The 27,375-nt window shown below is 36.6% G+C and overlaps 1 protein-coding gene across 3 annotated transcripts; it reads left to right on the top strand.

The window, feature by feature from the left end:
- Positions 1-328: 328 nt before the first annotated feature.
- On the top strand, positions 329-19,209 carry LOC121410469 (aqualysin-1-like). 3 transcript variants are annotated; one of them, XM_041602590.1, is made up of 10 exons: positions 329-433; positions 627-745; positions 1,713-1,835; positions 2,114-2,240; positions 3,297-3,418; positions 15,942-16,080; positions 16,551-16,738; positions 17,472-17,643; positions 17,975-18,114; positions 18,594-19,209. In XM_041602590.1, the coding sequence occupies exons 2-9, from the start codon at positions 632-634 to the stop codon at positions 18,106-18,108; spliced, it is 1,119 nt and encodes a 372-aa protein (XP_041458524.1). In that variant the 5' UTR covers positions 329-433; positions 627-631; the 3' UTR covers positions 18,109-18,114; positions 18,594-19,209. The 3 variants fall into 3 exon arrangements, with proteins under 3 accessions (XP_041458524.1, XP_041458521.1, XP_041458522.1); XM_041602587.1 differs by having other exon boundaries at positions 17,975-18,118; XM_041602588.1 differs by having other exon boundaries at positions 330-466; positions 17,975-18,118.
- Positions 19,210-27,375: the final 8,166 nt, after the last annotated feature.

The raw sequence follows: 27,375 nt of genomic DNA, 5'->3' as shown, positions 1-27,375 counted from the left end.
AAATTTTATTGTTTTAATCGAAGTCTAAATACTTTACAATGTTACAGTATAGCAAAGAAAACAAATTCACGTATCCTGACTTGATGCAGCAAGATATGTGTACACATCATGTAGATATATCGGCCTATAGGTGTGAGGACCTGTATACGCCTCTTTAGAGAACCGCTTAGAACCGAAAATTGAATACAATAAAAATTATGAAAACCGATAGAGATAAAAAAAAATATGTTGATTCATCAAGTACTGATGAAGAGATAATAAACACCTGTCATGTCTGCCATTCGATGTAGAGAAAACACATCACAATCGAAATAAATTTGACGTATTTCAGCTCATCTAACACAGATGAGCAAGACTGCGATCGGGTAGCGACTCTTCTATAACTGAATCGAGGCTCTACAAACTGGTGAACGTTCTGTTTGCAACGAATCTGGTGAACAATATCAAATCTTTTGTTTCTTTATAAGTACGACAACTCTCTAAAATTCAGCATTTGAAATATTTTCATAAAGGTCTACGAAAAGTAGTGTAGAACGTAAGTGAATAATTAACTATCCTATTGATTGGTTTATTTTTTTAACCAATAGTATTGATATTTTTTTTTTTGGTTATTTCTATCTGTCAAGGCAAGATGTGCGATATCATCATAAGAGTTCTTCTTTTGGTCGTTCTTTGCAATGCAGAGATTGCTCCTCTTCTTAAAAATGCAGAACCCATTCCCGGAAAGTATATCGTTAGACTGAAGGTATGTGTTTTGATAATAATAAGCCATAAAGAACTAATGTGTATCGCCATCTCATTTCAAAGCAACTATGAAAATCGTCTTTTTAAAATTCTTTTATATTCTGGCTGAATTCAGCTATTTGAAATGAAAACATTGTCAGTTCACACCCTGGCTGACAAAGTTTTCCCATTTACATGATTTAGTGTTTCAGGAATTCGGGTTTTCATAATCAAAAGTTACCCCTTGACAACAGATTTTTTTCTATAGAGTTTCAAGTGTTTTAAAAGCTTATCCATATTTTATTGACAATATAGAGCGGTAGTACATCTTTGCCAAAATTTGGGTATATATCACCACCCCAATATAGGTGCCCATATATACACAAATCCATTGGTTTACAGGCCCTTAGTTATGTTCCAGCACATATAGGTAACAAAGCCCTCCATCTTTATTACGGACCCTTATGCTTTTGGATATAATTTATTTTCATGCTAGAAATCGGTGGAGGAGTTCGTGGTCATTACCCGTCTAAGATTTTCTTTGTCTGAATCACTGGCATACCGCGTACAGACCCGGGTAGGGCTTGGGGACTATGGAATTGACCCCCTAAAAATACAATCAAGAAAATAAAATGAGAAAAGGACAGAAAGAAAGGAAAAGGATTGAAATATAATATTTTTAAAAATATTAAATCAAAATCTGTCACAAAATTAGATCATGTTTAAAAGGGGCAAAAATTTTGCTCGCTCGCAGATGTTTAAAAATATTGCCCATATACGCTATGTCTGGCCCCTATTTTTATATTTCTAGGCCATTACGCTTCTGGTCTGCATGCTGCTTTCAATATTACAGTAAGTATTTTTTTTGGGGGGGCATAATAATTATTGCAAATTAAGATTCTTAAAGTTTGAGTGTAAAAAGGCTCATGATAGACAAAAAGTACGAAAAATTGATGTTTAAGGTATGAAATACTGAATTTCCATTGCAGGATGGTTTCGATGTCGATGACATCACTTCTCGAGTTCGTCTATCTGGTGGGCGTGTTTTTCATACCTACAGAGCTGTCTTTAATGGATTTGCTGCTGAACTGAGCGACAATCTACTTGATACTGTAAGCACATCAAATTCTGTATTTCTAAAGCATAAAAACCTCTTCAGCATATTAAGTTGGTCTTTGCTGAGTGAGTTTTATGCCTGTCCTCCTTCCCAATTTTATTCATTATTTTACGATTTTCAAAATGATCATAATTGAAGTAAAGAGTAAAGGAAGATAAGTTTATTATGTAGCTGATGAAGATGAATGTGGCAATAAGTGAATAGAACAAATGAGTAAATAATAGTTGAGTTATTATGCCAAATATAACATTATCTACGTTTCATAATTTGCAGCTGCGCAATCTTGCAGGGGTGGAATACGTGGAAGAAGATGGTGTATACCGTGCGCAAGGATTAACTTGGGGTCTGGATCGAATTGATCAACGCAAGCTTCCACTTGACTCTAAGTTCGATCCTTTGGGTAAGGAGTATACTGATGAAATGATAGCCCAAACAATTACAAACATTAATGTTTGTCATGCCTGTTTTGTCATGAGATATAGCGTAAGAGGGCGTGGTGTCGCCTCCCCCCACTAAAAAAAAAATCAGTTTAACGACCAAGACAAAAAGAAGAGAAAAGGAAAAGGGGTGGAATGTGTTTGAGTATCTTGGAGCCGGTATTCGGCTGGTTTTCAAAACGAACCGAATTCCTCACGATTTTTTTTTCGCATTCGCGGAGGGAGAGGAGCATACAACCGAATCCATCCGAATTGGAATTCGCAGCTGATTCGGTTCCGTCATAAAGCCTGGGTTACACCGAAACCGAATCCATCCGAATATATTCGGATGGATGTGGGTGTATTCTCCCTCCCCATGCAAATGCGAGAAAATTCGGGAGAGATTCGGGAACATTCGTAAAGGTAGTCAGCTCGTTTTGAAAATGTTCAAAACCAGCTGAATACCTAACTTCTCCCTATACTGAGGCCAAGACGAATTTCATTAGGGTCCTATTCGGGGTGTAATCTGATGGAATTCGGTTGGATCTTAGAGACATTCGGGATATTCTGGGCAATCAATTCTTGGTGATTCTGCTCTAATTCGGGATCTATTCTGAACCCATTTGCCTCTGATTCTGGGAGCTCCCCAAATCAGAGACGAATATAGGCTCCGAATCCATCCGAATCAGGCCATATTCTGGCAGAATCGGTCCGAATTGGGCCGAATTTATTCGGGAGAATTAGATTTTGATGTAACCATGGCTAAATTAAGGCTGGGTATACCGGAACCAAATCAGCCGCAAATCCATCCGAATACACTTATTCTGGTAGTATTCTGTTCTCCCTCCGCGAATGAGAGAAAATTCAGGTAGGATTCGGGAACATTCGAATCCACCGAAATCATCCGAATACGGATTCGGCTAAAATCGACCCGAACTTGGGAAAATTCGGTTTGGTGTAACCTTGGATTTGAGTAGTGGAAATGCTTTTTATAAGAAGTGTAATAACATGTGATTTTTTTATTTCATGTTCGTCAAAAGGTTACGGCGGCGACTTTTATACAATATACGTGCTGGATACGGGAATACGTGATACCCATGGTGAATTCGAAGGCCGCGCTGAGCATATTGAGGACGAAAATTTTTCTGGTGATAACAAAAACGTAAGTTAAATAATGACTGAAAAAAATGGTGATGATGATTTATGGTTATAATGATGATGATGATGATAACGATGATAAAGATTATGATGGTAATACTCCACTGACGTGCATTGTTGTTTTATATTCTTCACCTTTTCATTTAATCAACTTACCTTTTGTTCATAACACGCATAGCAATTTTTTAATAGCCCAAGTTTTCTATTTAGAAATTAGCTATTTCTGATTCGGCAAATTTTCCCGATCTCGAGATCATTTTGGAAACGAAATTATCGCGCTAGTTCTCAGGATTAATCTCGATAGATTGCAGGGGCGGATCCAGGATTTTCAAAAGGGGGGGGGGATTTTCGGAGGAAAATGTTGACACGCCAAAATAAATAAGGTCTTCAATTTCAAAAGAGGGGGGCACACCTCTGGTTTAATGGCATTTTTACATTACAAATTTTCATTTTGCTTTTCAAAGGGGGGGGGGGGTTGCACGTGTCCCCTGTGCCCCCCCGGAACCGCCAGTCAGATTGCAACCAAGGCGGTGCTGCACCAGCCCGAGTTTGCTCAATCTCGAGATTTTAGCCCGATCGGCCCTCTTCGCGATTAGTTTCGATATCCAAGAAATCCCGTCTACACCATTGCAAGAAGAGGGATTCCTGCTCGAGCGTAGCCTCTTGTCGAGGGTCTGGCGGCTATGTTCCCGAGCGAAGCGAGGGATTTCCGAAGCGAATTAGACCTGGCGAGTCTCGCGGCGCTCTGCTTCGCTCTCTCCCTTGCTTCGCCATGTTCGCTCGGAAAGCAGCCGACAGGGCCTCGACAAGAGGCTAGCTCGAGCGAGGCATCGATGCATTATGGTCTGACGCCGTGAATAACACCGAGTGCGTTTGCACCTGTGAATTAGCGGGATGATTGTGTCTTCATTACATGGGCGGAAATCCCTCCCCGAAGGTAGGGGGCCGGACCAGGGGCGGATCCAACTCCCGCCATTAGGCGAATTTTTTTCACCCATGCATATTCTCCCCGATCGGCCGCTCAAAGTTGATTTTTGTTTGTTTCTTTGAAGGGGTTGTCCCAGTGGCGTAATGAGCCATAAAATTTGAGGGGGCTTGATACGGCGTATCACGTAAAATTAATAAGACATTGCGAGCGAAGCGAGCGAGCAAAAATTTCAAAATGTTCATTACAAAATCAAAGTTTGTGATAGATTTCATGGATTTTGACATGACATTTGGAAAATAATAGGCTTTATATTTCATCCTTATCCCTTTACTCTTTTCGTTTCTTGATCGTGAAAAATTGGGGATGGGGGCAAAACGCCGATGTCCTAACAGTCATTTCTACCTTTATTCTTATTAAAAAAAAACATTTAAAAAAGTGTAGTAATCTCATAAGCCATATTTAAATAGTGCGAGCGCGAAGCGCGAGCTGATTTTTTTTTTTGAATTTCATGTATTTAATTGTCCTGAAAATTGAATATTCTGGGCAATGTGTGTGAACCTGAATAAGATGCGTATGTAGCTAAATAATTACTGCGAGCGGTTCTGGCTTGATCTGTCTTTGCAGTTAGCCACTAAGATGATGCATATTTCAACTATTAAATATTACGAGCGCGAAGCGCGAGCTGAATTTGTTTTATATTCCGACCTAGAAAGTTGACATTCTATTTGTAATCATTATAGGTTAAACCAAACAATAAATGTATAAAACCAAACAATAAATGCGAGCCCGAAGCGCGAGCGGAAAAAATGAGATTTCAGACCTAAAAATGGGACACTCTATTCATGTTTTGTAAATCATGAAAAAAGATGGGAAATTTGGTCTTTTCATACATTAATAATATGGGGGAATCGCTTGTTACTGTTAAGCATCCTCATGCCGAATTTCCTTACTTTCCAAGCTGATTTTGTACCTACCTTCATGGGCGGCGGAACCGAGAGGCAGGGGGTACTTGCCCCCCCCCAAAAAAAAAAATCTCCTGTAGAAAAAAAAATGCTCTTAAAAAAAGTAATACCTTTTTAAGTAAAAAACATGACAGAATTTAGTTTCTTTGGCTTGCGCTACGCTTGTTTAGTAAGGTACACATCATGTTCATCATACAAAAATGTTTAGAATGTCCAGTTTTCAGGTTGGAATATGATATTTTTGGCCCGCATTTCACGCTCGCATCAATTATTGTTTAGTAAGGTACTCTTTTTTTTCTTTCTTTTTTTTTGCCTCTATTAGAGGATTTATCAACATCAAAATCAGGGGTTACGCAATAAATCACATTCAAATCAAAGGTTACACAATCATAAATCATGAAACATATAAGTATTATTACAATAGTTACAAAGTCATATCTACGTTACATAGGTTTTCTTACATGAATCGTAACAACCTCTTGGGCAGTTCATCTTTTTCTTTGGTCTTTTTACTAGCAATGTTGTACATTTCTATCCGTTTTTTAATTTCTTTTATAAATACATGTTTCAAAACAAAATTTCTTTTTTCAATTCCAGATTTGTTTCTATCCAAAATAACTTTATATATTGACCAAAATGCAATAGTTACAAAGGTATTTGTTTTACTATCACTTTCAACTTTAAGTAATTGTTTGATGTTAAATTCCACTTTTACATTGTAAACTTCTCGCAAAATAATTTTGATATATTTGAAAAAGGATTTATTTACTTCACAGTCAATAAAAGCATGTATTATATCTTCTTTAACCTTGCATGTTGGACACAAATCATCTGTTGCAAAATTCCATTTGAACAGGTTACTTCTTACTGGTAAGAGATTATATAATAACTTAAGATTGAACTCTCGTAATTTATTTTCTCTAACTTGAATAAGATTATTTTTAAATACATTTGCCCAATTTACATTAATATCAAGTTTGTTCTCCCAATGTAAACAGCATTTATTGGTGAAAGTATTTTTTGAGGGAAACAGGTTATATATAGTATTACTACTCAGATCACTGATGCATTTCAAACTTTGTCCAATCATTACCTGGGGACTGGAGCAATAAAACCATGAGGTCGGATAGTGATGCCACTATTATCGCTCAAACTTTTTATCCAAATTGCTGGTATTGCCTTTTTTAATTTTGTATAGTCGAAAATAACAGTATTTTTACTTCTTTTTATATCGATCTTTCTCTGAATGTTTTCCATTGGTATGTAACCATTTCTCCCAATAACATCTGTTAAGTAAACTATACCACTTCTATACCAGTCTTTATAAAATAAAGACTGGTTATCAAATATTATATGTTTATTATGCCAAAGTATTTGATTTCGAATATCATTACAGTTAGGGTTAGACATACACACATCTTTCAATGTGGTAACAGTTCTAAAAATATCCCAGGCCTCCAATATTTCTTTGTAAAAAGTTGGTATTTTCCTTTCGTTTATAATTTTCAGTGTTTTATACTGAAATTACAATTTAAAAGGAACGAGATACCTCCTAAAAGGTCGAACACATTATTTTCCATATTTCTGTTTTGTCATTCAAAAACCTTCCTAACCATTTTAACCGAAAGCTTAACATTTGATGGTGAACATCAGTCATTTTTATTCCACCATTTATATAATTTTCTGTTAAAGTACATCATTTAATTTTGTTCTACTTTTCTGTTCCAAATGAATCTATACACTATATTATTTAAAATTTTCAGGAATTTCGTTGGAATGGAATCAACAATGCTCAAATGTATTATTTGACTAAGTGCTAAACATTTGAGAATAGTTACCCGACCAAAAATAGTTAAGTTTCGTTTTGACCAGCTGTCAAGAGTCTTTTTCAATTTAGTTAATTTTTCTTCCCACTCTAAGTTTAGCGATTTGTCATTATCAGAATGAATATAATGACCTAAGTATTTTACAGGTTTTACAGTCCAAGATAAATTGTTTTTTTTTAATATCATATTTCTTACTTGTATCTCCTAACCATATCAATGCTGTTTTTTCTTTATTATTCTTTGGTCCTGCTATTCTATCATAGGTTTTTAATTCATTTAATATTTTTCTTAACGATTTTTCATCTTGAACAAAAAACAGAGTATCGTCACCATATTGTAAGAGTTTAAGTTGAACGTCATGTTCTGTAATTTCAATAGGTTTAATCTTTTTGTTTTCTCTTATACTAATTGCTAAAAATTCGGCAGCGATGATAAACAAAAGAGCTGATAATGGACATCCCTGTCTTATACCTCTTCCAATATTAAAACTTGTTGAGATCCAACCGTTTACCAAAACAGAGCTTGAAATGTCTTTATAAATAACTGAAATCCATTTACGGAATGATTCACCAAAATTGAATTTTTCCAAACACACGTTTAAAAATTCTATATTCAAAACATCGAAAGCTTTCGTGAAGTCTGCTAACATAATGGCACCTGTTTTACAATGCTTATTGAAAAAACCGATAACATCTTTTGTTAACCTTACATTACAAGCTGAGAGACGTCCCTTTATATACCCAGTTTGATTTTCATGAATAATTTCGTCAACAACCTTATGGACTCTGGCAGCTAGGACAGCTGCTATTATTTTGTAATCACAGTTCAGCAATGTAATAGGTCTCCAATTCTTAAGTTCTTTACAGTCACCTTTTTTTAATAATAAAGTGATAAGACCTTTTCGCTGAGTATCTGACATAATTCCTGACATGTAACATTCATTCAGACTTTCTACAAGAAGGTCTTTAAACAAATTGATAAAATTCAATCGAAAGTCCGTCTGATCCAGGGGCCTTATTTTTTGCATTGCAAATATAGCACGTTTACATTCTTCATGTGTTAACAATCCTTCGCACATCTGTTTACTTTCATTTGTTAATTGATGCACAGTTTTAGATGATACGTAATTCTTCATACAAATAATGTCATTTTCTTCACACGTTTCTTTTCTATATAATTCTGAATAAAAATTTACAACCCCTTCTAAAATATCTTCATTTTTTGTAATAAGTTTCTGGTCCTTTTCACGTTTCATTTGTGAAATTTCTTTTTTCTTAGCATTATTTCTTTCTAACCCAAGAAAGTATTTGTTACTTCTTTCTCCTTCCATCCATCTTACTCGAGCCCTATAATACCAGCTCCTTTACAATCATGTTTATACATTTTCTCTAATTTATCTTTTACATCAATATAGTTTTTATGCACATTTTCATCATCAACGTTAACATCCATTTGTTTTACTTAACTCACACAGGTCATTTTCTAATGATAACTTTATGTTTTTTCTCTGAAATGATTTTTCTCGACAACATTTTTGTATGAATTCCTTTACTCTAATTTTAAAAAGTTCCCATTTTACAGCTGCTGGTAAACTCTTTTGAGAGAACGACTGATAAATGTCAATTATTTTGTTTTGATAATCATGATCTTTTAAGACATCAGTGTTAATTTTCCAATATCCTTGACCTTTCTTATTTTTAGCGGTACATATTTTAATTGAAATTGCGTTATGATCCACTCGTATTGCAGGACGAATATCAGAATATAAAGTTTTGTTTTTAATATTTTTTGTTACGAGCCAAAAATCTAACCTTGAAGCTCTTTTTAGATGTCTGTTTCTCCAAGTACACTGTTTGGTATTTGGATGCATCACTCTCCACATATCAAAGAGAGAGTGTTTCTTAATGATCTTTTTAAGGTTCGTAGATTTCTTATAATATAGAGTTTTCATACCTTGTACATCTTTACTCATGTCTAATACACAATTCCAGTCACCTCCTAGAATTAAATCACAAGTGTCGAATACTTTTCATTCAATTGACAATCTAATTTACCAAAAAACACTTCTCTCTGCTGTCTTTGAGTTGGAGCATATACATTTACTAACATTACATCAATATCATTTACTTTTGCGTGCAATATTAACAATCGCCCATTCATTCGAGTTTTAATAACAATATTTTGTACATTAAGTCTGTCATTAAAGAAAATAGAAACACCTCGAGAGTGATTGCTTCCATGATCGAAAAAAACATGGCCCACGCCATTCGCTTCTTATGATATTTTCAATGTCTGATGACCAATATGTTTCTTGTAAAATTAAAACATCCACTTTTTTTCTTGTTAATGCTCTTAGAATGTCCAGTTTTCAGGTTGAAATATATCAAATTTTCAGCTCGCGCTTCGCGCTCACAAAATTCGATTGGTGAAATATACATTTATTTCATGAGTCACTAAATGCAGCTTTTGACGGGTTATTTTCTGGTCAGCATATTAAAAAATTTCAGCTCGCGTTTTGCGCTCGCGTTAATTTTTTAGTTAGATACACAACCTTTTTATGATTACAAAAACTGCTCGGAATGTTTGATTTTCATGTCTTATTGAAATTTCCAAAAGTTTGAGCTGGCAATTCATCACGTGATAAATGCCATGATCTATCAAAATCATCCTTGCATGCGCCTTTTGTTCAGAATTCTCTCAGAATTGCTCACATATCCCAACGTTTCTTATCATACACTCGGCAAAAAAAGTTCTTGGACACTTATAAAAGTTAAAATATTCCATATAGATATTTGATTAAAGGCAAATTATTGTATGTCAACATGACCAGACAATATTCCTCTTCCAGTATGACATGACATTTTCATGTCAACAGTCATGCATGGATGGTTAAATGCTTTAAACAATAGCAATGTCAGTAAATGAAAATTGCAAGAAATGGATCAGTCAGTGCATGGCTAGTTACAGGCATTAAACAATAGCAATGTCAGTAAAAGAAAAATTGCAGGAAAACGATCAGTCACTCTTTCAGTTGTGAAAGTCTGTATGGCATAAATATCCATTAAACGATAAAAGCAAACTTAAAGTCAAATACCACTCTAAAAGTGAAGAGAAAGTTATCCACCTTGGACACATCACTATTCCTCTGGAATTTTAAGTCAGTTAGTCGATAAAAAATGTCAAATTTCAGTATCTTGGCATAAGCAAATTGTTGAATGTATATATGCCTACAGGATGGCCATGATCATTAGCATTTGAATGGTCCATTTCTTGCAATTTTCTTTTACTGACAATGCTATTGTTTAAAGCATTTAACCACCCATGCATGCCTGTTGACATGAAAATGTCATGTCATACTGGAAGAGGAATATTTTCTCGTCATGTTGACATAGAATTATTTGCCTTTAATCAAATATTGATATGGAATATTTCAACTTTTATAAGTGTCCAAGACCTTTTTTGTTCAGTGTATTATTAGGCAACATGAAATCATAATTGTTCAATTCTTATAATGTGTCCCTTATAATGAAATTTAATGCACGGAGTCAGTTGTCAATTTTTTTTTAGTTCTTGGAGGAAAATTTGAATAAACCTAATTTTATACAATAAAATACAAAAGGGGGGATATGACACCAGTGAAGATTCATGAAGACATGCCTAAAAATTTTCTACAGAATAATGCAATTCTTTAAAATGCCATAATTTTGCTATTCCTTATGCGATTTTTATCAAATTGCCAGCCTTTTGTTTGTCGATATTTGTTCAAATCTTATAATTTTCAGCCTGGAGTATTAAAACAACACCACTCTGGAATCAAACTGGTGCTGTTTTAATACAAATTGGTGTTGTATAAACACATATCTGGTGTTATACCAAAACTATACTTCTCTGGTGTGGACATAATGATTCCGGGCTGGTGTTAAATGAACACCAGAGTTTTTGCAATGTATATATATATATATATGTATGTATGAATGAAGAGAATAGACGTATAGCTTAAATCAAGGTTCCTCAGAGCTACCTGCCCTTTTGGAATAATTGGTGATGCCGAAAAAATTCTCTGCCGGGAATCGAACCCGGGCACCCAGCTTGGATCGCCGGTGCCTTAACCTCTAGACCTAGGCTATAGAGACGGATTAGTGGCTATGGCGACCCCTTGTCGACTGAGCTTTAGATATAAACAGATTCTCGACACCATACCAATTTCAATTTCCTTTGTCAGGTGTATGGGTTTTGAACAATGACAAGCCACCATGCCCCACTTGCCTGGATCAAAGCTATTGCTTAGATACATTACATGTATGGGAGAAATTATACATTACAACAGCTTTTGCAACTCTTGTGTTTAAATATATGTATCTAAGCAATAGCTTTGATCCAGCTGGGGCATGGCGGCTTGTCATTTTTTGGCATCACCAATTATTTTTCCAAAAGGGCAGGTAGCTCTGGGGAACCTTGATTTAAGCTACGCCTACCATTGTTCTCTTCATTCATTTCTTTCACATTTTTAAATACAAGAGTTGCCAAAGCTGTTGTACATGTATAATTTCAATTTTTAAACAGGTTTAAAAAACATATGTACAATGCAAATGCACTATATGATCCAGAGTAAAACATATTATAAATACATAAAACATTGCCTTGATTTAATAATATCATTAAATGAAAGAGGACTTGAGAAAAAAGCACGGAGGCCTTGCGAGAATAAGTTCTCAAAATAAATTATGATATATATTACACATTATTGCGGAGTGGACAATTTAATTATGATAGGAATTCATGAAAATGTATCTAATAAGCCTAATGAGAGCACGAAATTTGTTGACATAAAGGCATGAAAACTGGACATTATAAGCACTTTTGTATTTGTGAATAGGATGCATGGGTTAATATATTTTTAGCAATTAATGCGAGCGCAAATCGCGATCCGAAATTTTTGATAAACTGTCAAAGCGTATTTTAAAGGGATCCACCAGGCTGAAGATATTCATATCTTAATGAATATAGTGAAATTCACAGAGCATATAAATGCTGAAGATTTCATCAAAACCGGACAACAAATAACGAAGTCATTGAATTTTAAAGATATGCACTGTTCCGGGGAGCGTTTCATGAAAGGACTTGTCAGACCTTTTATCCGACAAGTCAGATTTTATCCGACAGTTGCCATATTAACTAGTGCTTCTTAGCCAATCAATATCAAGAAAATTTGTCAGATCTGACAACATGTCAGACAAAAATGTTGAAACACTACCCCGGTGAAACAGTTCTAGGCATATCTTCATGGGTATATTAGTATTCATTAGGTGCGCTGATGATGTCACATCCTCACTTTTATTTTTCTTATGTTATTACATGAAAATTGTTTCATAGTTTCATAAATGTATGGGACGTCGTGGTCTAGTGGTTAAGACTCTTGTCTTTTAATATGAACGACGTGGGTTCGATTCCAAGCCATGGCGTGTTTTCCTTCAGCGTGATTTTACCCACATTGTGTTGCCCATGCAGGTGTGGTAAATGGGTACCGCGGCAGGAAGTAATTCCTCAAAAAGCTGTGCGCACCGGAATCGGTAGACGAGCTTAGCCTCGTCTGCTACACTCTAAAAAATGGAATGTTAAATCAACATTTAAAAGGTTGGAGGAGTTAACCTTTTCCAAATGTTACATCCAACTTTGTATAAAGCTAAATCCAACATTTTAAGTGTTGGTTAGAACCATTTAAAGTGTTAAATGCAACATTTAGAAAATGTTGTCACTCCTCCAACCCCTGGGGGGGCACTCGACCAAAAAAGTGGTGGGGGTGTGCCGCGGGCGAGACAAAAAACGGGGGCCTCGGAGCGGGCTAATTGTAAAAAGGAGGGTCCTCGGAACGGGCTTCGGAACTACAAATGTTTGTGAAAACGGGGGTCCTTGGAACGAGTCGCCTGCAGATGAATGCGCAATTGCATCCCCATGGAACGGGCATACGTGCATACAGCTAGCACGGCGGCACGGGCGCCGGGTGCGCTAGCACATAGGCAATGGTCGGACATCGCTCAGCGGCCGCTTTTCACCAAAATTGCGGCTCATTGTAGCAGATCAATGCGACCGGAACGGCGTAACGGAAAATATGCGAAGCTTTGGAGCGGATTTCTTTCTTCGCTTTTCACGATAAGAAGAAAATGCTATGCCTTGGAGCGGCTTTCTCTGTTCTTTTTCTCAATAAGACAAAAATGCTATGCCTTGGAACGGAAATTTGAGTGTAAAAATGGGGGTCCCCTCCGCGGCACATACCCACTATGCATTATATACTGAGTGCCCCCCGGGCTCCAACCTTTCAAAATGTTGATTTAACATTCCATTTTTTAGAGTGTATGCAGACTCTGAATGGCTCGTGAAGTGGGATCTGCAGCTGGTTTGCGAACCAGCCTGAAAGGGCGAGCGAAGCGAGCCATCTCAGACATCTGCAGCTCCAGTAGACCTAGTCTGCTATGCAGACTCCTTGAATCAGCTGTGATACACACACTGCAGATGTGGGTCTACAGTTGTAAACTAAGCTTAGCCGGGGTAGTATAGGAGCGCCTTGAGCACCTAGCAAGGTGGATATGTGCATATTATTATTTATTATTCAAATGATGTGTCTCCATTGTGATGAAATAACTAATACATAATCAATCTAATAAGTATTAGTTCTTGGCAGAATTTTTTTTTTAATAAACCTAATCTCATACATGTATAATAAAATACAAAACAAATGGGGATATGACATCATCAGCCCAACTAATGAATATTCATAATGACATGTCTAGAACTGTTTCACCTGAATAATGCAAATGTTTAAAATTCAATAACTTCGTTATTTGTTATCCAGTTTCAAATTTTCTGCATTTTGCTTCGTTAATCTTATTCTATTTATTGAGATAAAAATATCTTCTGCCCGGAGCATCCTTTTAAGATCTTTGTTAAAAAACAAAGAGGTATACATTATTCACCAATCAAAATGCGCAGCGTTAGCTGAAAAGGGATATTTGAACACTATATGGAATACACGAAGAGAATAGGTACTTGACAAATCAAATAATGCTAGCACGCAGCGTAAGCTGAAAATGTTGATACTCCGACAATAAAACATTTTGCAGAGCACTTTTGGAAATCAATTAGTAAATCAAACAAAACAATTAAAAGCTCGATGTCCGGGCAAAGGGCGAGCAAAATTTTATATAAGCCTCATTTACACTGCAAAAACCGCGGTTTTTTGTCTCCTCATTTACACTGCTCAAAAAACCGCGGTTTTACAAAATTCCGCGATTTTGGGGATACGTACTGCGCATGCTTTACCAGTTTCTAGCCTGCCGAAGGGCACGGAGTTGCTTCCGGGTCGCAGGCCCTAGCGCGCGCAATCGAAGTTGCATTTTTTTTTAAAATTACGGTCCCATGTATTGATAAAGATGATTGCGCCGGGCTGGCCGCTGAGCTAGCTCGATGAGCTCATGAAGAAATCGAGAGCGAACGAGCGACGTTGAATAGCGCGCGCCGCTGCAATGCGCATGCGGTGCCCTTCCGGAAGTCACGCGTCAAAAATCGCGACTTTTCATGCCTACCATTTACACTGGCAAAAACCGCGGTTTTTACGAGAAGTTTAAAAAAAACCCACTACGGAAAAGTGATTTTTCTGGAGAGGTTTTTTGATTTGTTGTGGGTATGTTGCCTAGCAACTTCCACCCTAAAGCCGCGGTTTTTGCTCTGCAGTGTAAATGCCCCTATAGTGATCTGATTTTTCTATTTTTTTCTAAATGATCCCCTCACCTTATTTTTTTCACTCGTCTTCCTTCCCTTTCACCCTCTTCTTTATTTCTCCTCTTCCTTCACTTTTTTCTTTCGTTCTTTTCCCCCTTTTTTTGCTCCGCCGATGGGGGAATCCGCCTATGCATCTCAATACAATATTAATTTCTTTATGCTTAATTTCATTAGAAGGGACACTTTTGGTAAATCTAGTAAGTTCTTTTTTTATCAAATAAGTGCCTTTTTTGAAAGGTATGTTTTTAAATTCACGTTATTGTTTTAGAGTGTATTTTTAGACAACGGAAGTGGTTTAGGGGATATTTCAAATTCTTTCAAAATCTTTCAATCAAAGGTCTTCGCTTCTTATTATAAGCTATCTCTGAGTTTTCATTCAAATTTACGCACTGTTGGCTTACCCGGTATAGTTCAGTCCATGGCAGGGCCCTGGGAACGTTTTTCTTCTTTTTTTCTTTATTTTTTACTTGGGGTACTGACGTAAATTTGGAAAGCAAAAAAAAAGAAAAGAAAAGGGCTTTCACTAAAAATGGAGGTCAAATTGGGCCCGAGAAATTTGAAAAGCAAAAAATAAGAATTAAAAATGACAATAAAGTTTTACTGCAAAATAAAGGGCATTTTGGTTACATTTTTCAATTTTTAAACTTCTTCCAGAATACCTGGCCGTGTTGCCTACGGAGATTAATACACACAGCACCCCCAAGGAAGTTAGTCTGCTGGGCAAACCCTTCACTCGAAACAAGGGTCTGAATGTGCAGCCTACTCATGCCTTGTGTACTGAAGGGGAACATCAAGTTTTGTATGTGCTAGTCTTCGCGTGGAGGCACACTTGTTGATCAAAGTTCCAATGAGGGTCTGTGCCTGCAGACTACACGGAAGTTGGGTGCTTCATCAGCAGACCTGTGTTGAATGAGCACCCCCGCCTTCCAGAGCCATGCATGGTCCATGGTTATACTATTATAGCTTTTTGTGTAGTTATCGAAAGTGAGAATGAAATTGTAAAGAAATATGAATGTGTCCTTGATTCTTTGACAGTTTGAATGTAACGGACATGGTACACACTGTGCTGGAATTGTAGGATCAAAGAACTATGGCGTAGCAAAGAAGGTTAAAATCAAAGGCATCAAAGTCCTCAGCTGTGAAGGATACGGTAGCGTCACAGGAATTATCGCAGGTGAAATCAAATAATTCATATATTGAATCCAGATTTTTTGTTTGAATTTGTATTTAATTTCTTAGAATAATGTATACATAAGTGATAGATACATTCACTTGATTAAGGATAACCATTACAATGAAAGGCCAATTTGTTGCATTTTAATGGGTATGCCATGATTAACTATTCGATCAATCGATTTATATTACAATTTCGTAATGTCTTTGGTTCTTTTTTGATTAAGCATATCGTTGTATTTTTTCTGATATTTTCCAATTCATTTAATTTCCTCAAACCTCAGTATCACATTAGTAATAACACATCATATAAATCATAGATTTCAATCATTCGTATTTATTATATTGACTAAGAAATGAATAAAAGCTGCATGTAAAAACAGATCGGTCTAAACTTGTTTGGTGTGTTTGTATACCTTATTCATCTTTGAGTATTCACGACTGTATTTGTTTCTCTCTGAACTCCTGTAGGATGTGACTATGTTATGACGGTAGCTACGAGAAAATATTCTGTGGTTTCGATGTCTATTGGAGGTGGATACTCGGCTTCATTTAATGAGGCTATTGATGAATTGTACAAAGCCGATATTCCGGCTGTTGTATCGGCTGGTAATGATAACAACGATGCGTGTCTTCAGTCCCCGGCTTCCGCTGAATATGTAAGAATTATATTTTGAAAATACGTATGGGACACCTTAGAGGTAAAGAGGTGTCCCATCTATCTATTTCAGTATGATGCCTAAGTACACGGATGTTCATTATGATAAATCGATTTCGTAAATGGGGCTCCCAAAAAGAAAAGCACTTTCAGATAATAATTATGCAAGGCAGGGGCCGCGGAACAGTTTTGAAAGTGGGGGGGGGGGCAGATTATATGAAAGAAAAAAAAATTTGATCGTGATTTTTACATTATGGTACACGGGTTTGGAGAAAATCTGGGTACTGAAGCCCCTGCCCCCCATTCACGGTAGGCCTACTGCTATTGAATTTCGTTGCAAAAAACGAAGTTATTTTAATCATGTTGATAAAGCTACAAAAAACTATTCAATACGATAAATAATCAGAATTAAAATACTTGTATTCGTACCATTTAATAAAATACACACACACACCCTCACGCCGACATATACACACCACAGGTCAAGCCGATCTTTAATTTCATAACTGCGTGGTTCATTTTCTGTTGAGGGCGGTAGACGCAACGAGCTCATTTTTCTTTTCATTTCTTTTTCATACAAGAGTACATCCCAGGAATGCATTAAAGTATTGATTCCTCCAATTAAGCTTCCATTCATTCAACATTCGAACATCAAAGGTTCACATCCCTGATTTTGTCAGCATTGTTTTTTTTTCTTTATGATAATATGATTGTATACATCTTAAACTATCCAGGCAATTACTGTTGGAGCAACTGATGAGAATGATGAACGTTCATCATTCTCTAATTATGGAAAATGTGTGAACATCTTTGCTCCTGGTACTTGGATTGAATCGACTTGGTTCACCAGTGATACATCTACTTACTTCATGAGTGGAACATCTATGGCCTGTCCGCATGTTGCTGGTAAGCTTACTTTAACCAAATCGTTTGGCAAAACTCAAAATGAAAGTTGAAAATAAAATCCACTGGACTTATTAATTTGTGCTATGCATCAATCTATATGAACAGTCATTACAACGGGTAAACATATAAACCCTTTAAGAAAATGCTTGAAGACACGTTTAATATTACATATTATATTTTATGAAGATTAATGTCATGGAGTATCATGATTTTGACGAGATTACCGATATAAATAATTGTGCCTTATCCACCCTACTTCTCTAAATACCTGCATGCATGTGCTTATGATTACTAGTGTAGTGCTGTGGTTCGTCCAATCTTTAAATCGCAGGTGCTGTGACCCTGTTTGGCAACCTTTACAACATGTTTAACAGAGCTTCAATCGACAAGATTACCAACGTAGGAGACGAATCACCTAATCTACTCCTCTATGTTGGACATGAACCAGCAGAACGTAAATATTGATGCCGAGTAGGTATGAACGTATTTTGTAATTTCATAGGCATTTACAGTAAACTGTTAAATGCATGCATTGTTCGCTGTGTTGTACTGTTTATTATTTATTTGTCTTTACAATGATACTGCATGGTTGTTACTTCATTACAAAGTCCTACAGTAGGCCTATACATCTTTTCATCATGCATCGTAGGCAGATCCCGGTTTTGGCAGGGAGGGGGATTATTTATCACGTCGGAAATTTGAGGAAGGGGTGCTCTGTCTCTGTGTCGTTTACTCAAACAATGTAATCATCTTTGGTTTAAGCGAGACAGAAAGGATACTTTTAAATATAAAAACGCACAGAAAGATCATGCAAGCGCGAAGCGCTTATATTTGTTAATTAGGGCCTATATATCAATTGATATATTAATAAGGGAAAATTAGTTGTTGGATGTATTTCTTCTATCATGTATTATGATATATGTATTTTCTTTAATTGTATTCAACTACAGATACAGTGACAATACTCCGGGGCGACCTGAAGGACCACTTCAACGGATTTCATCTAACATGTCTAATTTTACTTTTTAAAAGTCTCACACGTCTCTTACTTGATGAATAAGGAATATTGATTAACGGGTGTGCAAACGATGCCAAACTAAAATATACGGAAAGAAAAGAAATGGTCAGTTTCTGTTCGTAGAGATATTATATCTCCATGTTTCTGTTGACATCGATCATCTGCATATCTTAAGCAGGAATTATCTCACTAACAATTCCCTATCCGTATTGATCTACGCGTGTATAAAGTCTACTGGTTATTGCATTAACGTATCTGCCAGGTCTTATTGTGATTAAAATATCACCAAATTATTATAATATTATAGAAAGGAGATACTATTACATGGGGAATTAGCGCTAGTATGAATCTATTGGATTCATTTCAATGATGGGTTGAACGACGATTACGATGTAGCTCTTGATATTTGCATTAATATTGTCAAGATAATTGCAAGAATTAGATAACACAAAATAATCATTTTGAAACGAATTAACAACAAAGTGAATAAACTGTAATCCCGGACTAGTTACTGTATAGCATTGCTGATCATTAAAACTAAGACAAAATATTGATTTATCGCTGACATGGTTTTTATTTACAGCAAGTCGCACCAAACTGCAAACAGTATATATACATTATTATGTAACATGTGTAAGGGGCATGTCGACTCCTGAATATCATATTTTGTAAAGCAAAGTGTATGGTTTTCACTTCTAGGCAAGGAATATCTGATTTGTCAGCTAGTCGAAGTCAAGGACTGCACACGAATATTCTTCCTTTTTCGATGTGCATGGAATTATATTTGACATATTAGGAAAAGGCATTGAAAAAGAAGAAACATTATAAGAAACGGGAAAGAGAAAAGTGTAAGAGAGAGGGGGGGGGGCGCAGAATTGATGTTCGACAGTAGACGCCGAATGAATGTTCGACCTATAAGGGCGCCGAATTGACCTTCAACCTAATGGGGCACGGAATCGATGTTCTACCTAGGAGCACCGAACTGAAGTTTGATATAGGAGCCGCCTTATTTATATTTGACCTAGGGGGCGACAAATTAATGTTCAGCCTACATGGGCGCCGAATTGATCTTCAACGTAGGGGGGGGGGCTAAATTGATATTTTACCTAAGGGCGCCGAATTGACGTTCAACCGAGGGGCGGCGGCGCAGAAATGATGATCGACCTGGGGGCGTTGAATTGATGTTCGACCTAGGGGCGTCGAATTGATGTTCGACATATAGGGATGTCGAATTGATGTTCAACCGAGGGGCGGGGCGCCGAAATGATGTTCGACCTAGGGGCGCCGAATTGATGTTCGACCTAGGGGCGCCGAATCGATGTTCAACATAGAGACGCCGAATTGATGTTCGACATATTGATTGAATTTATTTGGCAAGTCACCATAACATATATACAGTAGCATTAAAAACAACTGGCTCGCACAAGATGAACCACCGAAGCTCGCAAGTTTATTTCCAATGGGGTCCTCGACATGTATAGAATTACGGTAATAAAAAACTATTTACACATATAAAACGAAGAAAACAAATCAGGATTTACTATTAGCAATAAATAAGATATAGAGATGATACAAGAAAATTATAATTAAGAAAATGAGAAAAAGGGGAAAAGAAGAATTAAGAGGAGAAGAAGAACAAGAAAGAAGAAGAAAAAAAGAAGAAGAAGAAGAAAAAGAAGAAGAAGAAGAAAAGAAGAAGACGAAAAGATGGAGGCGGAATGGAAGAAGAAAGAGAGGAGAAGAATAAGAATGAAAAAAATTACGGAAGAAAAAGGATGAGTAAGAAAAAAATAAGGAGAAGAAAAAAATAAGGAGAAGAAAAATAGCAACAACATTAATAACACGAAGAGGATAATAGAAGGAAGAGAGAAAAGAAAAGAAAGAATAGAAGAAAGGGCATATAGTTAAAAAAAAACGTTCAATCAAACTATGAAAAATAAATACCAATATCTGACAGATAATAGAAAAGAACCTAGGGGGGTTAATGTTCAACCTAGGGGACGCTGAAATGATGCCGACTTAGGGGCGAAGAATTGATGTTTGTCCTAGAACGCCAAATTCATGTTCAAGCTAGGGAGGGGCGCCAAATTCATATTCGACCTTGGGGCTCCAATTTGATGTTTAACATGGAGCGCCAAATTCACATGCGGGCGGGGGCGCAAAATTGATGTTTGAACGGGGGCACTAAATTGACTTGAAAGGCGCCAAATTGATGTTCGACTTGGGGCGCCAAATTCATTTGGTGCGCCTATTTGATGTCTGGCCGGGGGCACTAAATTTATGTGAAACATGAGTTTGGCGCTCCCCCCCCCCATGTATCCAAATCCTTTGTCAGATGCCCATCCTATTCATCTTACCAAAAGAGCTTAGAAATTCCAGATTTTGGCCATAATATTGCTGATTTTCATCTCGCTCTTCGCCCTCGCATCAGTTGTTTAGTAAGGTGACCATCCTGTTCATGGTTAGAAAAGTGCTTAGAATGTCCGACGTTTAGGTCGAAATATAAAAAATTTTCAATAAAATACTCACCCTGTTCATGATCACCCAAAATGCGTACTCGAATGGCAAAATTTTAGGATTAGAATATGAAAATTTTTGAGCTCGCGCCAATTGTTTAGATAGATACTCTGTTCATGGTCACAAAAACTGCTTAAAATGTGCAGTTTTGGGTTGGAATATCAACAATTTTCAGTTTGCGCTCGCATCAATTTCCTCATCATCCTCCATTTCCAACCTCATCATCCTCCATTTCCAACCATCCTCCAACCTCATCATCCTCCATTTCCAACCTCATCATCCTCCATTTCCAACCATCCTCCAACCTCATCATCCTCCATTTCCAACCTCATCATCCTCCATTTCCAACCATCCTCCAACCTCATCCTCCTCCATTTCCAACCTCATCATCCTCCATTTCCAACCATCCTCCATCCATTTCCTCCATCCTCCAACCTCATCATCCTCCATTTCCAACCTCATCATCCTCCATTTCCAACCATCCTCCATCCATTTCCTCCATCCTCCAACCTCATCATCCTCCATTTCCAACCATCCTCCATCCATTTCCTCCATCCTCCAACCTCATCATCCTCCATTTCCAACCTCATCATCCTCCATTTCCAACCATCCTCCATCCATTTCCTCCATCTTCCAACCTCATCATCCTCCATCCTCCAACCTCATCATCCTCCATTTCCAACCATCCTCCATCCATTTCCTCCATCTTCCAACCTCATCATCCTCCATTTCCAACCTCATCATCCTCCATTTCCAACCATCCTCCATCCATTTCCTCCATCCTCCAACCTCATCATCCTCCATTTCCAACCTCATCATCCTCCATTTCCAACCATCCTCCATCCATTTCCTCCATCCTCCAACCTCATCATCCTCCATTTCCAACCGCATCATCCTCCATTTCCAACCTGATTTGTAATAATCTTGAATATAATTTTCTGTACAGGAATATTTGAAATATGTTTTGTTATTTATATATGTCAACATGTACAGAAGAAACTGTAATTGTTGAAAATGGAAATAAACGAATGAAATGAAATGAATTATTTAGATAGACACCCATTCTATTCAAGGTTACAACAAGTGCTTAGAATGCCCAGTTTTGGTTCGAAAATTCTTATAAACAATTCAGCTCGGGTTTCATGCTTGCATAAAATGTTGAGGTAGATACCCATCTTGTTCTTGGTTACCAAAAGGGCTTATACTGCAGTAGGCTTTCCAAATCAGTATATCAAAGTTTTTCAGTTCGCGTTTTGCGCTCGCGTCAATGTTTATAGATATACGTATCATGTTCACGGTTACAAAAAAGTGCTCAGAGCTTGTAAAGTGTCCGGTTGGGAAGGCCATATAGATGAAAATACTTTTCTGCCCCCCTCTTATTAGCAAAAGCTGAATCCGCCCCTGCCAAGTGATTACATAATTACATAATTTTGGTAGGGCCTACTCTGATGAAAATCAAACTAAATTGAAATCCAAAAGTGCTTAAATTTCTATGCTTTCTGGTTGCATAATTATTCTTTTCAAAAAGTGGTATTACAACCACTAGCCTGACGAGTCACAACCCATGCAAGGGACGTGTCCCTCCCCCCCTGACGAACTTGAAGACCTTTTTTATTATTTTATTTCATTTGCTTGTCATTTTTTTCTGGTACGAAATCCTATATTTGTGGTTGAAGACCTTTTTTTCTTGTCAAATTTTTGGGCGGACGAATTTGCCCCCCTGTGAAAAATCCTAGGTACGCCACTGATTATAACATATTCATTTTCGCGAACACATTGAAAAAAGTGGTCCTCGATTGCCTTTTTTACATGATAATGAAATAAGATAATTCTACATGTTTTCCTGGCTGGGGGATAGGGGCGCCATTTTACAGGGGTGCCAAAATTAGATAGGGCCCCCGGGGTGCAAAATTCTGGATACACGCCTAATGTCACACCAGCCTATTGTCCTACCTTGTCCAATGCATTTGCAAATGACATTGTACACACCCTCACATGAAATTCACTGTACTTTAAAAATGCATACAATATTTCATTTTCCGGGTTGTATTTGTATATGGACAAATCACCATCACCTGGCTCAAGATCGACAGTTCCCTAACTATTTCATGGCCGTCTTATTCTTTGTGTCTATTTCTATATTTTTGTATAGATTTGCTCTCCTTTCTTGAAAATGTGTTTTGAAACTGAAAACGATGCAATCTGCCATCATTTTATATTATAGGCAGGCAGATTTATATATATCATATATGTATATATTTATTGTCATTATTAGGCCATATGTTATTATTTATTTATATATTTATTTATTAATTGTGCCCCCAGACGTCAGAGTCTAGTTTATGGTACTAAAATAGAGTGTATGTGCCAATTATACACTTTTACCAGTTGTCATGTCTTTAGTTTGAATTTTGAAAGGCAAGATTGATTTAATTTTGTTTAATGATCGATTGATGTAATCTTTGTCCACTTACCACAGAGAAGAATTCTAATGGGGCATATATGCCTATTTTTCAATAAGTGATTTCGAGCATTTCCATTTATTCAAATGTAGGTATAATGCATAGAGATATATCTCGATGGGTTTTTTTTGTTTTGTTTTGAATAATATTTTATTTTCTTCCTCTTTCAAATCAAGTATACAATCACAATTCATATAAATAAAGATTCTTTGCATGTGTACAATCAATAAACAATCAAACAAATAAATATATCAATATCAATGAGATTACAAATATTTTTTAAATGATTACATATGAAATCAAACTGCCAAATTTCTTTTCTATAACAATGTGAAAGCAGGGGGGAAAACTCATATCAATCGACAAAATAAAAAAACATACTTTGTAAAAGATGACTTTTTTCCCTGAATAGAATATAAATAATCTCTTTTCCACATATTAATTGTGGAAAAGATTAATTTACGGGTCGTGTGGTCCAGTGGTTTGAGCATTGGACTCATAATCGCAAGGTTGTGAGTTCGAATCCCAACTATGCCATTGTCTCCACTTTGATAAAAAGGCCCAAGAGTGATATCTGTCGTCTATTTATGTCAGCCACTATGGCTGATTAACCTAGACGTAAAATGTTTCCAAGGTGATTGGTTATATACCAGCTTGGCGTTTACCAGCAAAAAATGCTGTCCTGCCGAGTTCCTACGGGAGTTACCACAACAGAAATAGAATTGTGCAAGAATAAAAAAAAAGGATAAAAGAGTATTTTAAAGGTTAATTAGAGGAAGATTATTATCCTGAAAACGTCCCTACACACCCACCTTACCCCCATACCCCCATACCCCCTCCCCCTCATCTCTCTCCCCAGACACTCACACAAGCTCACTTCAACTCACCACCACCCACAGCTCCCCCCCCCCCCCCCCCTCTTGGCGTCACAAAACTCACACATCCATCTACACACGTACACCCACACACGATGCATCCTGCTCTGGTACAACTATCTGTATTTGAACAAATAAACAAAACAAAACAGAAACAAAATGAAGCAACCAATACAAGCCAGTTCGTATAGTTCCTTTCTGCGCATGATCAAAAGATTCTACGCATGATCAGAAGAAAATCATTTGTACTAAAGTGACATGGTGCTTTAAAATCTAATGAGATAAGCACCAACTTTGATGTCTTGATTATTCTTTTGAATCCACAAAAAACAACAATGCTTCCACGAACGACTGGTATTTCACAGTTTGTCAAGTACATTGTGCAACATGCTAAGATATACATTCAAAGTAGGAATGCAACAAATACCTTCATTAAATTAGTGTTCATTGGTGTGCTATTCTAGTCACCTTGTCTATTCAATTTCTTCATCCTGCTATGTAAGGCAAGCTTACGTAATATCTTGCTTTGAAATCTGCCTATCATGATGAAAGAAATGAAAGGTCATTTGACCAAAATTACCCATGAAGTAACTACGAACTGGTCTATTTAGAAAGGTGTGCATTGATTTGTTTCCATTTCCTTAAGTGCACCCAGCTTCCCCTTTTTAAACGCTATTTGATATTTCGTATCTCTATACTCTTTAACCAAATGTGTCACTTTCTGTACGGTTGTCAATATTCCCTGTTTTCTTGAACTAAAAATAATATACTTAATTAAGAATATAATACAGTTTATTAAAGCTATACTCTTGTAGTATTTCCAGATAACCCCATGAAAATTGTTTTCCAATTGTCACTGCCAAGTTCATTCATTCGAAATATTTTACTCATCTCTTCCCATAATCGCTTAACTTCAGGACAATAAAAAAATAAATGTTGGTAAGACTCAACTTCTTTTTTACAAAAGGAACACAAATTATCTTTCTCAAAACCAAATTTAAAAAGTTCCTTTTTCGTGTTAACATGCAGCCCCTTGTAATTGTTTGTATTGAAATTCTCTGTGTTTATTGCATAGCATTGCACATTTCAGTCTCAGAAATACTTCTTTCAGTTCCCCCATTCCCAAATCATATTCGGATTGTAACATGTAACGATCTGTAACATGAAATATATAATCAATTTGAAAATTTTCAGTGAAGTGGTCATATATTCGTCTATATTTTATATCCCATAGTTTGTGAACATGCCCACATATCATCAATTGAATTTCAAAGTTATATGTAATCCATTTCCATAAGATCACCTTGTATCCACTCTTCTGTTATTATTGAAAATATCTTTTGAATTTTGAGCAAGTTTTCAGATGAAAATTTCAGATTATACCAGTATGAAACTGGTCTTTATTGACCTCCAACTATATATCCGAGACCTTAACTATACCTTTCTGAAATAATTCAATTTAAAAAAAAGGTCTTATTATTGAGGCATATACGCTTGTTATGGGATTACTTTTCCCTCCAACATGTCTACACTTATCCAATTCGTGCCATGCCTTCAGTATATCTATCCCGGGGGGGGGGGCACTTACATTGACGAGTGGATACCATGCGCGCCCAAAAAACACGTAAAAAGGATGTCTTTTTCACGATAGGGCACGTTACGTACGTAACGTGAAAAGGATGTCAAAAACACAAAAATAATTAAAAAGGGTATCTATTTCGCTAGGAAAATTACGCGTTTAGGGTCGAATTTGCGAGGATGATATAACAAAATTAAAATGTTTTATAAAGGATGTCTTTTTTGCCTCAACACTTCGTGTTTAGAGTCCGATTTGGGCGAGGTGTAGAAGGTGGGGTCGTACTAAACCAAATAGGTAAAGCCGACGACCGAAGGACCCGTAACAATAAAACATTCTTTGTTTAGGGGTTCATTTCAGGGAATGATTTGCCAAGAGTATCGTGTTGTTTCCAACACTTGTTAAGGGTAGGGTTTCACACGCCAATACTTGTTAAGGGGTGCATTTTCAGAATATGGAAATTACGTGTTTAGGGTGCTTTTCGAGACCCCATGGTCGCGCATGGTATCCACTCGTGAATGGAAGTGCCCCCCAGGGATATCTATGTAAAATAATGGTATACCTTTCATATTCATTCTACTCGTATCATAATCACACAGAAATATGATTCGACCACCTAAAGAGCTAAAAAAAAATTGGAAGGTTGCTTTCCAACCCGAACTTTTCCCTCCATCTAGTAAACGTTTAATCCACATTATTCGTTGGGTCTTAACAAAGACCTCAACATTTGGAGCTCTCAGTCCTCCAACAGAATAGTCTTACCTTGCGTTTTATTCTATCTCTTCCTCCCTAAATAAAATTGATTTTTTTTCTATTTCCTTAAAAACGTCTTTTGGGACTGTCATCAGGGAAGAAACATAATTTAATTTTGAAAATTTTCAAAAGTTTTATTTTACCATACACTGTAAGATCTCTTTGTTTCCACCAACCAAGTCTTTTAATTTTACTCAAGGTATCCTTAAAGTTCAAGTCATCTTTTACTTTACAATCTCGTGCGAAATATACCCCTAAGATTTTGATATGTTGTAACCAATGTCCAAGAAGTGGTAAACCAGGTCTATCTCTTTCTTCTCCCAACCATAAAAAGTTTGTTTTATATCCATATTAATCTTCAATCCACTTAAATTTTCAAAATCTGAGAATATTTTCTTTACTCTATGGATCGAATTCATATCTTTTAAAAATAATGTAATGTCATCTGCATACAGAACTTGTTTTATTTCCCGTTTCCCAAATCATATCCCTTAATTTTAATATCAACATCTCTCCTAATACAATGAGCTA

This window comes from Lytechinus variegatus, chromosome 3 (genome assembly GCF_018143015.1).
Source record: "Lytechinus variegatus isolate NC3 chromosome 3, Lvar_3.0, whole genome shotgun sequence".
Lineage (NCBI taxonomy): Eukaryota > Metazoa > Echinodermata > Echinoidea > Temnopleuroida > Toxopneustidae > Lytechinus > Lytechinus variegatus.
Note: the sequence above shows the minus strand (reverse complement) of the source record. Positions and strands in the feature narration are given on the sequence as shown.